The sequence below is a fragment of the Mustela nigripes genome, chromosome 13 (assembly GCF_022355385.1).
Source record: "Mustela nigripes isolate SB6536 chromosome 13, MUSNIG.SB6536, whole genome shotgun sequence".
Classification (NCBI taxonomy): Eukaryota; Metazoa; Chordata; class Mammalia; order Carnivora; family Mustelidae; genus Mustela; species Mustela nigripes.
In genome coordinates, this window is record NC_081569.1 from 5,756,874 (window position 1) to 5,772,057 (window position 15,184).

At 56.3% G+C, this 15,184-nt stretch overlaps 1 protein-coding gene and 1 long non-coding RNA gene across 4 annotated transcripts in view; one reads left to right on the plus strand and one right to left on the minus strand.

Moving 5' to 3' along the window:
• Positions 1-192: 192 nt before the first annotated feature.
• On the minus strand, positions 193-2,670 carry MESP2 (mesoderm posterior bHLH transcription factor 2). Its single transcript, XM_059371579.1, has 2 exons — positions 1,822-2,670; positions 193-760 (listed from the first exon to the last, which is right to left on the minus strand). Exons 1-2 carry the CDS (start codon positions 2,668-2,670, stop codon positions 494-496), a joined length of 1,116 nt encoding a protein of 371 aa, XP_059227562.1. The 3' UTR covers positions 193-493.
• Positions 2,671-14,437: 11,767 nt separating this feature from the next.
• LOC132029075 (uncharacterized) overlaps positions 14,438-15,184 on the plus strand; it is a 3,408-nt gene continuing 2,661 nt past the window's right edge. For all 3 annotated transcript variants that reach the window (XR_009407689.1, XR_009407690.1, XR_009407691.1), the window contains exons 1-2: positions 14,438-14,540; positions 14,810-15,027. This is a non-coding gene — a long non-coding RNA (uncharacterized LOC132029075). The remainder of the gene's footprint in view (positions 14,541-14,809; positions 15,028-15,184) is intronic.

Genomic DNA, 15,184 nt, shown 5'->3' on the forward strand with positions numbered 1-15,184 from the left:
GGGGGGGGTGGAGAGCAGCAGGACAGTCCCTGCAGGATGGGAGCATTCTTCCTTTTCCAAAGGCAATAAAAATCCAGGTTGATGGAAGAAAAACAGACCAAGCCCACATTTTTGTTGTTTTTAAAAGAAGTACAAAATCCAAGCGTAGAGGTTTCTCTCCCCCTTCCCCCACCCCCAGAACCCACACCCCCGACAGTCCCAGCCTGGACGACTCCATGGCCAAGCGGCCAGCACCTTCTTGCTCCTTAGCCGTGCTCTGCAGACACTGGTCACTCTGGGGGCTACCTGGGAGTAGAGGCCACCCCGTCAGCCCCGACTATAGCCAGGGCAGCCCCCCCCACGCTCTGTTTTGAACACTACCTCCGTGGAAGACATCACTTGGAAAAGAGGTCTTTGGCTTAAAAACAGCTTGAAGACCACAGCATGTAGCAAAGGAGGGGACACTGCAAACCAGAGGGCTGATTCCTGGCTGACAAGGGGACAGGCAAGGCTATTAGAAGATGCCCAGGTGGCCCCCCTCCAAATCTTCTTGCCAAAGTTCAGGGCAGCCACTGAGCTGCAGGCCTGAGCTCTGGGAAGGGCTTTGGTCACCAAGCTGGAAGCCAGGGACTGTTCCCTGGTCCTCTGAGCTGGGGAGCACGTGGGCACTGTGACTCCAGCATTCCCACGGGTCCTGAGGTTGGAGTCTCTGGCATGCTGGGCGGGACAGGAGCGGTGGGGTTTCTGGCAACAGACAGGATTCTGGAGACACAGCAATACCCTGCAAGAGAGACAGAAGCAGCTGGTTAGTGGCCCACTGCCTGATGACTTGAGACCTTGAACCTGGATGCTCCCTGGAGCATGGCTGGCAGTTTCTGGACAGTTCTGGGTACCACGGACACAGTGAAGCAAAATGGTGAAGCTCTGGGGATATGCTCCAGGGGTTCAAATCCCACCTCTGCTGCTAACTAGTTTTAAGAACTCAGCCTCTTTTGGGGCGCCTGGGTGGCTCAGTGGGTTAAGCCGCTGCCTTCGGCTCAGGTCATGATCTCAGGGTCCTGGGATCGAGTCCCGCATCAGGCTCTCTGCTCAGCGGGGAGCCTGCTTCCTCCTCTCTCTCTCTCTGCCTGCCTCTCTGCCTACTTGTGATCTCTCTCTGTCAAATAAATAAATAAAATCTTTAAAAAAAAAAAAAAAAAGAACTCAGCCCAGCCTCTTTTATTCAGTTTTCTCATCTGTAAAATGGGGGTGATGATACCAGTATCGACCGCACAGGGTTGCTGGAGGGCTGGCTGAGTTACAGCACCAAGAACGGTGTTGGGCAAACAGCAATCAAGCAGTAAATTTTGGTTCTTAATATGCTCTTTTATGGACCATGATTCATCCACTCATGGGCCTCATGAGCAAATGAAGCTTAAAGGAAACAAGAAGGTCCCCAGCTCCAAGCCCATCTACTCTGGAAGTCACTGCCCCTGATGCTGGCCAGCCTCCCTTCACCCCGAACCTTAGTGGAGAACTTGGAGCGAATTCCCTGCCAGGACCTCTCCCTACCTTTCATCTTGCCTCTGGAGCAAGTCCGAGGATCCCCCCTCTTTAACGTGGTTGCAAAGACTTCTCCGTGGTGGTGTCCTTAGTGACCTGGGACCCCACCTCTTTCCCCAGGAGGTTAGGGTCCTCTCCACACTCCCTTCACCTTCTCTCTAACCCTAACTTGGCTGGATTAGATAAACCAGGATCTAAAGAGCACAACAGTGTCTGCAGACTGGAGCCTATCCACTCCCTCCATCTCCCAATGAACCCGGGTACGACCTCGAGAGGAGCGGCATGGGATTGCACGCATACCTGGTATAGGACAGCAAGCTCCGGGGCCGCGGGGGGCGGCGTCCAGGGTACCGCCTGGTTCCTAGGTTCTGGGGACGTCTGCGTTCCGGACCAGGCCTGGGACGCTGTCCAAAGGGCCGTCTCAGGGGCTGGCCCTTGGGAGAGTTGCGTGGGCGACTGCGTCGCAGGGCAGTAAGGGGGTGTAACCCAGGGATCCACGTCGGGCACCCTGCTCCCCAGCAGCTCTGGCGCCGCTAGTGCTACGGGACAGGCGGGCGGGGACCCCCACGTCGCGGCGGAGCCCAGGACAGGGGCGCGCGCCGCCACCTGCGCCTGCACCTGCGTCTGCGCCTGCGCGGGGCCGCCGTCGGGGCAGAGAGGGCAGCCCCGAGGGGTCGCCGCGTCGCCGCGCCGCCGCCGCCGCCGCTGCTGCAGGCTCTCCTCGCTGAGGCCCAGCACGGCCGACAGGTGGCCGATGTAGCGGATGGCCAGGCGCAGCGTCTCGATCTTGGTGAGGCTCTGGCCGGCGGGCGCCACGGACGGCGGCAGGTAGCGGCGCAGCTCGTGCAGGGCGCGGGCGAGGGTGCGCATGCGCAGCTTCTCGCGCTCGCTGGCGCTCTGCCGCTGCCCGCCCGCCGGCCCGCTGCGGGCTCGTCCTGGCGCCGTCGGGGCGGCCTCTGCGGCGCGGGCGCTGCGGGCCGGGAGCGCGGGCTGCGAGGGGCCGCGGGCGCCGTCGCAGGGGCACGAGCCCGAAGAGTCTGAGGAGGAGGCCGGGGACGTGGAGTCCGGGTGGCCGGCCCAGCCCCAGCCCTGGGGCAAGATCCAGTGGTCGTGGCCCGGGAGGCTGTGCAGAGGAGGGGACTGGGCCATGGCCGGGGCTGCAGTGGGCTCTGGGAGGCTGGGCCAGCCACCTCCAGGCCTGAGCTTTTATCTGGACCAAAGGTGAGAGGTGGCCCCCTGCCAGGTTACAGAGAGGTGTCAAAACCCACAGAGCCCAGGGAAGGCCTGGGCAGGGGGGCCTTGGGAAAGCGGGCCCATTTGCGGAGGTGTGGATTCTGACTCCTCGGGGGCTCTAATGGAGGCCCCTGCAGCCCGGGAAGTGTGGGAGGGACAATTCGCATCTGGATGGAGCTGCTAAGCTTCTCACCGAGTTCCCACCCACCCGGGCTCGTGCGTGCGTGGTGAGTGCCCAGGAGCCCGACAGGGGTGGGCAGTGCCATTGTTAGGGATGGCCAGGCGCTCCCTCATGTGTGGAGTGGACCCATGTCAAGAGGGGCTGCCTCTCGCATCACTAGCCTCCCAGTGGGAGAGGGTGGGTGTCCAGTAACTTCCACTCACTGTCTACAGGTGTGCTGGATAAGGCGGCAAGACGAGCCCGGAGGGATGTGTCCACAGTGATGGGGGGTGGGGTGGAAGTAGGGGGATATACAGGTGCATCGTCCCTGGTTTGCTTCCAGAACCCACACTGGCTGGTTTGCTGAATAGTGGGAGGAAAGTCATCTCACTACCCACAGATAGTTTCCGCCCCTGAAAACTAGAGCTGCCTGGAGAAGAGGGATAGGAAGCAGTGGGTGATGAAAAGAGTGGACGGTGAGCGCCCCAGGCAGGCCTGAGTCAATTTGCTGTGTGACCTGGGACAAGTTACGTAGGTCTTCTGACAAGTTTCCTTCAATCTCCTAGCATTAATACTACAGACCGCCCACCACCTGGGGTGTCAGCTGGTACTCAGCGGAACCGACTGGATCCGTTCAGTCCTGGGCCCGGCAGGTGAGCGGAATGTTTGCCGCGATCACTCCATAAGGAAGGTGCTTACATTTCAAAACGCTGCAGCCAATAGTCATTTACTTCGTATTTATTTAGCGACTGGTGAAGGTCAGGTACAGCAGCACAAACAAGTTAGTTGTGGTCTCTGCTCTCATGACATTTCAGGTTTGTGCTGAGAGGCAAGTGAACAGGCTGTGTTCCCTAACTGGCTGTGTGCCCTTGGGCTGGGCCTTTAACCTGTCTGAGCTTGAACTTGGGCTCTATAGTATCAACTCGCAGGACTGTTGTTACAGTCTCATAATAGAACGTGGAGATGGCAGTCAGCCGTGATGACAGTTTAAAGGAGGCATCAGTGTCCTTCGTGATCTTCAGAGAAAGGGTTGAACTCTGAGGCTAAGGGCCAGATGAGGTCCAGGGGCTATAGGGCTCTGGCCACAGGGCTGGAGAGGTTGCCACTGGGCCTTGAACCATGAGTAGGACTTGGTTAAGGAGAGAGGCAGGTAGGGAGCATTCGGGCTGTGGCAACTGCTTAAGGAAAGGCCTGGCAGTGGGACTTGCTGAGGGCCTTCCAGGACAGTGTGCAGCGGCGCTGATGTGGAAAGCAGGAGCACAGCTTGGCTGGGGCCAGGCTAAGAAGTAGGATTGCCAGATGGACCTTAGAGCAGAAGTGTGACGGGGGGGGGGGGGGGGGGGGGGGGGGGGGGGCCATTAGTAATGAAAGGTCAACATGATGATGTTTCTGGGATAGATGGCCTTGTATCCGCTTGAAGTAATAAATAATGGCCTTGTAGTATTTGTGCCTACAAAGAAACATTTAGTTACACAAATTACATAAGGAATACATTCTCTTTGGCCGCAGTGGGAGCGTTACAGGTGAAGCTAGGGTCCCTCAGCAAAGGAAGCAACGCTCAGGTTGTCACGTGTGGCTCCACACAGGGCCCACACGGCCACGTATGTAAATGAGGGAACATGGCAGCCTGTTTGTAAGTTGCTTTTCTTTCTTTCTCTCTCTCTCTCTTTTTTTTTTTTTTTTAAGGTTTTATTTATTTCAGAGAACAGGAAGGCGTATGAATGGTGGGGGGGGCGTGGAGCAGAGGCAGAGGGAGAAGCAGACCCCCCGGTGAGCGGGGAGCCTGACGGAGGTGTTACAGGGGAGGCAGAGGGAGAGGGAGAACCCCAAGCAGGCTCCACGCCCAGCACCAAGCCTGATGCGGGGCTCGATCCCACGACCCTGAGATCATGAACTGAGCTGAAATCAAGAGTGGGAAGCTTAGCCGGCTGAGCCCCGTCGGGGGACCCTGTCACTTGCTTTGTTTCAGTCAACAGCATGTCTTACGGCACGTCCTGTCAGGAGAGAACCAGCCGACTCCTCGACGGTCATAGGCGATTTAAATGGATGAACATTTAAACATTATACAAACATTAGAGCAGATCACTGTAACCAGAAGGAAAATGGCAAGAGGCGCCGGCAAACCTTCCGCGAGGAGATGACACCACTTTCGGCTCATGACTTATTATTATTTTTTTCAATATCAGAGAAAATGTGCCCGAGTTACCGCTCTAACTTGATGTTGAAGGAATAATTGGCATTGAACGACGTTGGTCAGGGCAACCCCTGTTTAGGTGATCCTAGCTGCCATAAAGGAGCAGAGGAAATTTCTAGTTTGTCCACAGCACGGGGAAAAAGGTGACTCACTTAACAGTGACCTTGAATCCAAACGGGCTTTTCTCTGGAAAGAAGCAGGAAGTCACTGCAGTATTTCACAACTTAAAAGGATTTAAACCAAGTTAGAACAACAACAACAACAAAAACCTAACTTTTTCCTAAGGGTGGCGGGGACTTAGAAAACAGTCGATCCTACACTTTATTGGTTGCGCTCAGGGCTATACCGGCTGGGAATTGTTTTATGTGTAACTGAGAGGGGCGAACAAGATCTGTCAGGTTTCTTGTGTGTTTCCTGATCTGGATCCTGAAGTTTCAGATGAATGTGCTGCTGGGACTGTTTTTCTGACTCATCTCTTTTAATTCTTCTGTCATAGTCTATAGCCCATGTGCCCTGGTCAGGCTCTTACTAATGCATCTTTTTTTTTCTTACTGATGCATCGTTAGTGTGTGTTTATTTTTGCCAAATAACACTGCTTTGTGCATAGGTCTGTAGAGCTGGAGAGGTGGAACAGCCTCGTGACCTCCAGTAAGGGTCCGAAAATCCAGAATTATGCCCACCCTCAGAGCCAGCCTGGAGGAGTTTCCTGTGAAAGGATTTGGTGAGTAAGGGGAGCCCACCGCCAGTACAGAGCCAGCCCCCTGCTTGCTCTCCTGCCTCTCTACGATAGCCTGGCCTCCTCTCTGGGTCTGGGCTGGCCCCAGAGCCCGGGCCTCACACTGACTGGGACGCTGGACTGTAGGTTCTAGCCGGGCTCTTCACCAGGCCCCTCAGCCAGGCTCTGGAAGCGCCGGGACGCACTGTAGACCATCAGGAGGGGAAGCCAAAATGATTCCACCCCCCCACCACCACCCCACCCCGCTCACCGGGCCTGCGCTTAGCACAGGGAGGCCGTGCTGCTTGATGGTGGAGTCTGGGCCGTGGAATCGGACTGCCCTGGGCTTCGAGTCCCAGCCCCACCCCTTCTAAGCTGTGAGAACATGGGCAACTCAGTATGTGTTTTCTCATCTCCCAAGGGGAGGATTCTGGTTTCCGGGGTGACTGTTGCGGTAAATAAAGATGGCGTCTGTCATAGTGCTCTGCACGGAGCCTCCATGTGTGAGTCTTGCTTTTGGCAAGTTCAGGGGCAGCAGAATGAAGTAGGTAAAGGACTAGGCGGGGGGGAAGGAGGCCGGTATCTTTTAGTCTTGGCCCTAGAAGAAGGCGATTGCTTCCGTTCCCGAGACTCCAGCACCAGACCAGGCGCATCCTGCCCTATCACCCTCCTCTACCTGTGGCCCTTTTCCTCTGTGGACCGAGGATGGGGGGGGGATCGCTAGCAGGGCTCTCCAGCCCCTGACCAGCAGCAGGGGTCACCACAGCTGCAGAGCAGCAGAAACAGGAAAGCTCGGATGCCTGGATCCAGAGCCCACCAGCCCAGCCCAGCCAAGGCTAGGAAATGGAGGATCTGAACCTGCTTCTGATGGGCTGGATCCTGGTCCAGGTGCTTGTCCAGCTTGCTTCTGGGACCCTCAAGCATTCCTCCTCTGTGCAGGAACCTGCCCCAGGTGCATGGTGCTTGGTGAGCAAGCCGGGCCTGGGCCCTGCCCCACGGGGGGCTCTCCTTCCTTCTTCCTCCTACTCTCCTGTTGCAAGGAGGGACATCCTCCACTGAGTGCTCTTGGAAAAGGTGATTAACTTCTGGGCCTCAGCAGGCCACTGGCTCTGGGTTCACCGTCTCCTTCCTGTGCTGGGAGGAAGAGGTGCTTAGGTCAGGGAAGCATGGTCAGTAGAATGTTCACGGGTATGACAGGCCCTTCTAGTTGCACACACAGCATCTGTTACAGCCTCTGTTCTTATATCTTTTTAAATAACAGGACTGGGTATTATTGTGGGTGGCAGAGTGCCCAGCCAAAACACATGTCCCAGGCTGTCTTGCTCACGGAACGGCCAGTAAGATGTTAGCGGAAATACTGGATAGGGCTTCTAGGAAAGCTCTTTATTTTTTAATTTTCTTAATTTATTTTTTTTTAAGATTTTATTTATTTATCAGAGAGAGAGAGGGGGAGAGAGCGAGCACAGGCAGACAGAATGGCAGGCAGAGGCAGAGGGAGAAGCAGGCTCCCCGCCGAGCAAGGAGCCTCATATGGGACTCGATCCCAGGACGCTGGGATCATGACCTGAGCCGAAGGCAGCTGCTTAACCAACTGAGCCACCCAGGCGTCCCTTTAATTTATTTTTTTATTCATTTGACAGAGATCACAAATAGACAGAGAGAGAGAAAGAAGCAGAGGGGAACTGAGCAGAGAGCCCGATGTGGGGCTCGATCCCAGGACCCTGGGATCACGACCCGAGCCAAAGGCAGAGGCTTTAACCCTCTGAGCCACCCAGGCACTCCTAGGAAAGCTCTTTAAGGCACCCCTTATGTTTTCTTCCTGGAACATGTGATGGCTGGAACTTCAGCAACCATTTGGTGACACCGAAATGGTCCCAAGGACAGAAGTCGTCCACTGAGGATGATGGGGCTGACAGAAGCCTGGGGCACTGTGTGTAAGCATCATACTGGCCCAGCACTGTCTGTCCCTGAATTTCTTCAACATGAGAGAAAACAAATCACCTGTTTGTCCAAGTTATTGACGTTCGGTGTACACGAGCGGCCACACATGACTCCTGTAACGAAGAAGTGCCAGGGTATCCCTGTCAAGAAATAGGGCCGCGCGAGCTGGATGGCGGTTGAGTGAACTCATAACAGACTCGATGTTCCCACAGATGAGTGGCTGCGTGTTCTCCCGGAGGAAAGGTCTACGGCGACGCTGCCACCGCCTCTGTTCCCAGCCTCGTCAAGGGCATCGTTATGACCTTGAATGAAGATATGAATTGGTCTACGTGGGGGTAGGGTCCATCGCAGCAAGCGAATTGGATAACAGCCAGGATCTAGAGAGAGGCTGACAGGCAGGAGCAGCCCTACCAGATCGAATAAGGTGGGATCCCCAGAGCTCCACAAATCCTCCCACAGTTTGGGGGTCAGGTGGCTCGTAACCAGCAGCGCGTGTGGAAAACAAGGTCATTCCATTTTCGAGAAACAGGATCTTCAGTCAAAGAGGTGACTGTTTCTTGTTCGCTCTGCAGGAAGGTCCTTGCCCGAGTACGTGGTCAAATGTGGGGGCCACTATTCATGATGGAAGGAAGCAGGCCCTAGCCATGGACGGCAAGGTTAGTGACGAGGCTTCAAGCCAGGTCACCAGAGAAATAGTCGAAGGACTTGGGGATGTTTTGTGCACAAGACACAAACTTCAGGATACGATAGGATGGCCGTCTCCAGGTGCCTGGAAGGAAAGACTCCAGGGAGACTGAAGAACTTCCTAAGGTGGGAAGATCTGTCTGAGGGCGGGAGCGGCCTGTTTGTGGAGGTGATCAAGAAGAGGCCAGCCGAGCACATGCTAGGCACGGGCAGGAGCTGGGGTGGATGGCTGTGTCTGCCTCTGCCATCAGCGACAAGCCCCATAAAACGAGGGGATTAGACATGACAACCCCTGAGGTACTTTCAGAGCTGAGGCCAAGAATGAGGGAGAGGGTGGGGCGGCTGCCTCAGGGCTCCTGGCTCTATGAGGGCGAGGAGCCACGGGGGCCCCTGCAGGCTGTCTCGGGCTGGGGGTGCACACCGAGGCCTCCCAGGGCCTCAGCACCCCTGACACTCTCTCCCCTGTTCTCTGTGCCTGAAGTCTGGCTCAGCGGGCCTCCAGGGCAACCTGGAACCATCAAGTCACCACGACCCTTGGCTCGGCCGGCCAGTGGGGTGCAGTCCGGTGTCCACGATCCTTTCATACAGGTGAGGAGAATCATCCTCCCCAGGGCACTTCCCCAACTTTGCCCCAGGCCAGCAGTCCCAGGAGAAGGGCACAGAGGCCCAGGCTGGCCCCTGAACATTCTCAGTCAGCTCCGGCCCTGCAAGAGGCTGTGGGAGGCCAGTGATGGCGGCCCAGCCTGCTCCGCGTGTCTCAGCACAGGCCCCCCCGCCCGGTCTGTTCGCCCCCAGCCCCGCTCCTGGAAGTCCCGCAGCTGCTCTTTCCCCTGGGCAGGCCGTGCAGGGCCCCCGGGAGCAGGTCCGAGGACCCGGAGCCTGGGGGAGGCCTGGCCTCTGCCCTCTAGGTCTTCTTCGCCTGCTTCCCCCTAGGGTTCCTGCCAGGCCCTGGGTGTGGGAACATGGGAGGGAAGGAGAGGCTGGGCACACGGGGGGCTGCAGCAGCGTGTGGTATTCTCATTACCGGGGAGCAGAAAGGGCCAGGCCAGCCCCCCACCCCCCACCCCCGCCCCCGGGCCACTGTGGCCGCCTTCACACCTCCTCTCGGCTGTTGACACAAGGCCACCTCCCCCCGGGCGGAAGGTGTCGACTTGGGAACCACGGTGTTCGGGGGCCTCCAAAACAGGCAGCAGGTCCTTTCAGAAACCCCAGAAAGCCCTTCTGGGGTGGGGGTGGGAGGCTGCAGGTCCCCACCCCCGGAGGCCCAGGGAGGAGGGAGGGCCTGTGTCCTGGGGACGGGGAGGAGGAAGCGGGGAGTGGGGGAAGACAGGAGCCCCGAGTCCACCTGCCCATTCCATCCCTCTCCTGGCTCTGGGGGCTGGTGCATGACAAGGTCCTGCCCGGCAGTGCCATCAGTGTCACCAGGGGGACCAGAGACTGAAGCCACCAGGGCAAGGTCACCCTGACAGGACTTCCTGACCGCCCGGTCTCCTGAGCCCTTTTAGACCGCACCGCGCCCACCGCCACCTGCAGGAGCCTCATCACTGCTCAGACCCCGCGACTTCTGGCCTGTCATTCTCCCCGTGCTTGGACAGGCCAGGCCCAGAGAAGTCAGCCCCTCAGCCTTCATGCCCCAGAGTCAGGATTCAGATCCACGGAGGCCAGGCACCAGGCACCATGGGGAAACTCTGCCCCAAGCGGAGGGGAGGCTCTGGGGAGGGACGAGCCCTCTGGAATCCAGAACTTGGCCTAGCGTGCCGGGAGCCCAGTCCCACAGAGGGGCACGACCAGGCCAAGTGATCAGGGCAGGACCCAGGAGGAAGTTGGGGGGGGACCCAGAGTTGTGGGTATTCTCCTGGCAGAGGGACGAGGTGGGAGTGTGCATCTGGGAGGGGGAAGTTCCCCCTCCTCAAACCCCTCCGCTGCCCGCAGCAGCTCCAGGCAGTGCAGGTGGGCTGGGGCCCCGCCCAGAGAGGTGGGAGAGGCAGAGGACTAGCAAGCAGGGGAGGTGGGGGTTCAAAAGGCTACTGACTGGTGAGCTGGGACTCCTAGGGAGGGAGGCAGTGGGAACACAGACATTCTGAGTAAGGAGGGGGGCAGAAGCTGCCCAGCAGGTCGGGTGCCCTTCTCCAAGAGGGCTGAGCCAGGGAGGCTGGCGTGAGAGGGCGTGCCGAGGCCCCAGGACTGCCTAGTCCAGCTCCCGGGGCAGCAAGGCCCAGTGGGGGGGTGGGGAGGGGGCTCAGGCCTAGGGCCAGCCATGCCTGGGCTCCATCCCTCGAACCTCAGTCTCCTCCTCTATGAAATGGGTGTCCTTGCTGGGAGGATTCGCTGGAGCATCATGGGTTTGGCATGTGAGACTCCAGATGTCTTGCCTGCCTGCCCGGCTGGAGAGAAGTGACCACTTGTGCTCCTGCAGCTCCGGGAAAGGACAGAAGGGGAGAGTGAGGACCACGCACTCCTGCGACCCAGGCTCTGGGAGGGAAGACCCAGCCTTCTGGCCCCCAAGACACCAGAGGGCATGGGCCCACCTGCTGGAATGCAAACAAGTTTGGGCTGGTTCTGCAAAGTTTTTCCCTCCCCTCCTCTTCCTGGCCCTTCTCTCCCCCTCGATGCCTTCCTTTTCTGTATCTTTAATTATCAAAGCGAGGCATGCGCCTTACAGGAAAGTGAGAAAATGTAGGCAAATCAAAAGGAATTTTAAATGCCCCTGGTTCCATCTACCCAGAGAGAACCAGCTTAACACCAGATCGGCACCAGGTTGGCGCGGATCCTGGATCCTAAACTTCTCCGGGCAGCCCTGCAAATTCGCGAGCACAGAGAGAGGCGTGAAGGGGAGTATGTTGGGGCTTTTCTGTTTGTTTTTTGTTTGTTTATTTTTGCATTTCTTGAAGTTTCTGATATATATATCTATATATTTTTAAGATTACTTTAGAGAGTGCACGCATGCACGCGGCAGGGAGGGTTGAAGGGCGGGGGAGAGCATCTCAAGCCGATTCCCGGCTGAGCCGGGACACGGGGCTCGATCCCACGACCCTGAGATCATGACATGAGCCGAAATCAAGAGGACACTTAACCACCAGGTGCCCCATATTTTCTTTTTTTATACGAGCTTTATTGAGAAATAATTCAAACATTGCGCTTTCACCTGTGTAAAGGGTACAGTCCACTAGTTTTGTAGATACATTGCATTAAAAAACCATTATAAAATATATATGACAGAATGTGCCATCTTACCTGGTTTTCAGTGGTGGTAATTACATCCGCAGCATAATGCAGTGGTCACTTCTTTCCACAGCTTTCCATCACCATGAGTAGAAGCACGGTACCCGGGGCGCCTGGGTGGCTCAGTGGGTTAAAGCCTCTGCCTTTGGCTCAGGTCATGATCCCAGAGTCCTGGGATTGAGCCCCACATTGGGCTCTCTGCATGGCAGGGAGCCTGCTTCCTCCTCTCCCTCTGCCTGCCTCTCTGCCTATTTGTGATCTCTGTCAAATAAGTAAATAAAATCTTTTTTTTTTTTTTTTTTTTTTTTTTTTTTTTTTTTTTAAAGCACGGTACCCATTAAGCAACAGCTGCCCCTGGTAACCTCTCGACCGTGTCCTGTCTCTACGAATCTGGCTGCTCTGGGTGCCTCTTGGCAGTGGAATCAGTGCACGCTTTTTCTATATGGCTCACTTTATAACGCCCTTGAGTTTCATCCACGGCGTAGCATGTGTCCCAAGTTTATTCTTTTCTGTGGCTGAGAAGTATTCCTGCGTCCATATAGACCGCATTCTGTTTGCCCATTCATCTGCTGGTGGACCTTCAGCTCGTTCCCACCTTTTGGCTGATTGTGCCTAATGCTCCTCCGAAAGTTGCCGTACAAACCTCTGTTCTAGTCCCTGCTTTCAAGTTCTTTGGGTATGAAAAGGGCAGGTTGTTTTGTGACCAACTTTTTTTGCTAATGTATTAACATTCTCCATATCAGTAGTTGTAAATTTTTTTTTTTTTTTTTTTAGATTTTACTTCTTTATGTGAGAGAGAACATGTGTGGGTGAGTGGGGTGGGGAGAGGAACAGAGGGGAGGAGGGAGGGCTCCAGTGGACCCCCAGTGAGTGTGGAGCCTGACGTGGGGCTCAGTCTCTTGACCTTGCAATCAGGACCTGAGCTGAAATCAAGAGTCAGACGCTCCACAGACCGAGCCCCCCAGAGCCCCGTCAGGAGATGTACTTGTGTAATGAGATGTTTCAGGCACACCTGGTTCTCCACGATGTGGTGGCATTTTTGGTAACAAGTTGTCTAGTACACACTGAGGTGCATAATGGCTTTCCACACAGCGACATCCTTATACCTAGATTTTTAAATTTATTTTTTAAGTTGTACATGTAATACATGAGTGCAAACTTCGTGTGATAAATTTGAGCCTTATAGATGAGATTAGAGTCTCCCTTGGGGGCGCCTGGGTGGCTCCGTGGGTTAAGCATCCACCTTCGGCTCAGGTCATGATCCCAGGGTCTTGGGATCAAGCCCCATGGGGAGTCTGCTTCTCTCTTTCCATCTGCCCCCACTTCACTTGCACTCTCTCTCTCTCAAATAAATAAAATATTAAATGAAAAAAGTCTCCCTTGATCACCTCCCAGAACCCAGATCTCCCTACCCACCACACATACACACCAACTAAGTCCTGGGACATTGTTGGAGATTGGGTAGGTGCCCCGAGACCGGGGCTGTGCACAGACACGCATGCACACAGTGGAGCCCTGGAACTCGCCTGGCATCACCAGACGCCTGTGTGGGGACTGGGCTTCAGATCTCTGTTCTGTTTGTGCGTCTGTCAGTGGTGTGCTGCTGAATGGGTTTTTCTGGGACTTGGTTTTTCTGTGCCTTTAATCTTTTCTAAGCAGAATGAATTCCCATCAGGGCACCCTCTGGGCAGAGGTTCTGAGGCTGTTCTGAAGATGCAGGTGGCCTTGGGGAGCCCTGGAGGTGGGCTCTTGAGGCTCAGCTGGTTTGGGGTGCCCACTATCCTGGCCGCCTGTGCCGTGCTGGGCGCTCTGTGTTCTCCCAGGGCGGGGGCTGGATCTTAGATTTCTCTTGGTGGGGGAAACTCTAGAACTGAGGGTGGGTTCATCCTTTCACAAATAACCAGTACTCACCTCGTAAGACCCTTCTCCCGCATGATTTCGTATCCGCTCAATTTACGTTCTGTCCCCTCCCCCTAGATGTTCCCCACTGTGTCTGGGGACATCTCTGTCCCCCAGTCTCTGGCAAAGAAACCTCTGCCCAGAGGCTTCTCACTCCCCAGGTCTCGGCCAGACATTCCAGCTCAGTCCTAGGAGCCCCTACTCTGCTTTTTTCTGGGCCTGAAGTCAGGTACCTCTGCGGGCACCCTCTTTCCCTTGCTTCCTCTGCCCTTGGAGTTGGCCGAGTGTCTGAGCCACAGTGACCTGGCAGGGGCTCATCACTGTCTTGGCACCTTACCCGTGCTGTGGTGAGCAGTCAGCACAGGGAGGGGTGGTGTTACGAGGAGCTGCAAGCCATGAATCCTGCCTGGAGGAAGCTCCACCTTGTGCTTTCTGCAGGACCTGGTGTCCAAAGTTGGCAGCTGAGCTGGACCTGCAAATCCTTACCAGGGACTTGGCAAGGGCACAGAGCCCAACACATCCCCTGTCTAGATTTTCCATCAACTTGGGGTCTTTTTTCAGACTTTGCTCCCGGGAGTATATAAGGAAGGTCAGGGGCCTGGGAAGACCTGCTTGGGCCCTGCCCTCCTGACCCCTTCCTCTTCTCCTCATTCCTCTGGGCTCGATCTTGTGCTGCTTCTCTGCACACAGATACATATTTTTCCAAGTGGCCAGATGAGCACATAGGGCTCCAGAGAGAGCAAGTGGCCCGGCTGGGGCCACACAGCCCATCACACTGGCACTGAGCTGACTTCATCCACATTTTTTTTTTTAAAGGAAGGAAGCTTGTTTCATGTTTTTGTTTGTTTGTTTGTTTTTTAGGAGTCAGTGGAGTCCAGGGGCCGAGCCAGGGCCCTGGGCCCCAGGGGCGAAGGTCAGCCCAGAGTGAGGCAAGTCCTGCCTTCTGACAGCCCTGGGGCTCAGGACAGGAGGTGAGCCTGGCATGCTTTGCTCCAGGCCCGGCTAACGTGGGGATGTGGAAGAGTGAGTCTGTGTCCCCTCAGATGTCCCTGAGTTTATACAGGCACGGTAGCCCGACAGGGCCAACCCTTAGTGAGTCAGAGGTCCTGCCTGCACAGGGAGAGGCAGCAGTTTGCATTCATGGAAAGTAAACTGAGGGAGGTGGCCGCACTCCCCAAGTTAATAACCCGTTTGCAGTGTGAGAAACAATTGTCCCTAAATGTCAGCCTTGGTGCCACAGGCCGCACCTGGCAGCATGGAGGGCAGCGAGACCAGAACGAAAGCTTCCTGTAGCCCCCCAGCAGTGAGAATGGGGTCAGAGGGAGCGAGGGTGACGCTGTGTGGGTTCACCCACTTCCGAAGCCAGCCCCGCATCTCCGGTTCCTGGTGCCCATCAGCCCACCCACCGCACCCAGGCCCTGGCCCTGACCCTAGGACAGAGGCCCCTGACTCTCGGAGGTAGGTGTGCCCTGCTCATATCCCCGGACCCCGGGTGGCTGGGCAGTGCCCTCTGCTGGTGATGGCTGGGAATTCGCGGACCTACTCCAGTGGACCCAGGGTCAACCCTCTGGCCAGAGATGGGAGCCTTCCAAGCAGGGTGTACAATCTCCCCCCC

Bases quoted from the DNA above. Each gene is read 5' to 3' on its own strand.
- MESP2 (XM_059371579.1), bottom strand. From the start codon at position 2,670: ATGGCCCAGTCCCCTCCTCTGCACAGCCTCCCGGGCCACGACCACTGG. The intron at 761-1,821 runs GTATGCGTGCAA...TCTCTCTTGCAG, and splicing joins AGCTTGCTGTCCTATACCAG to GGTATTGCTGTGTCTCCAGA.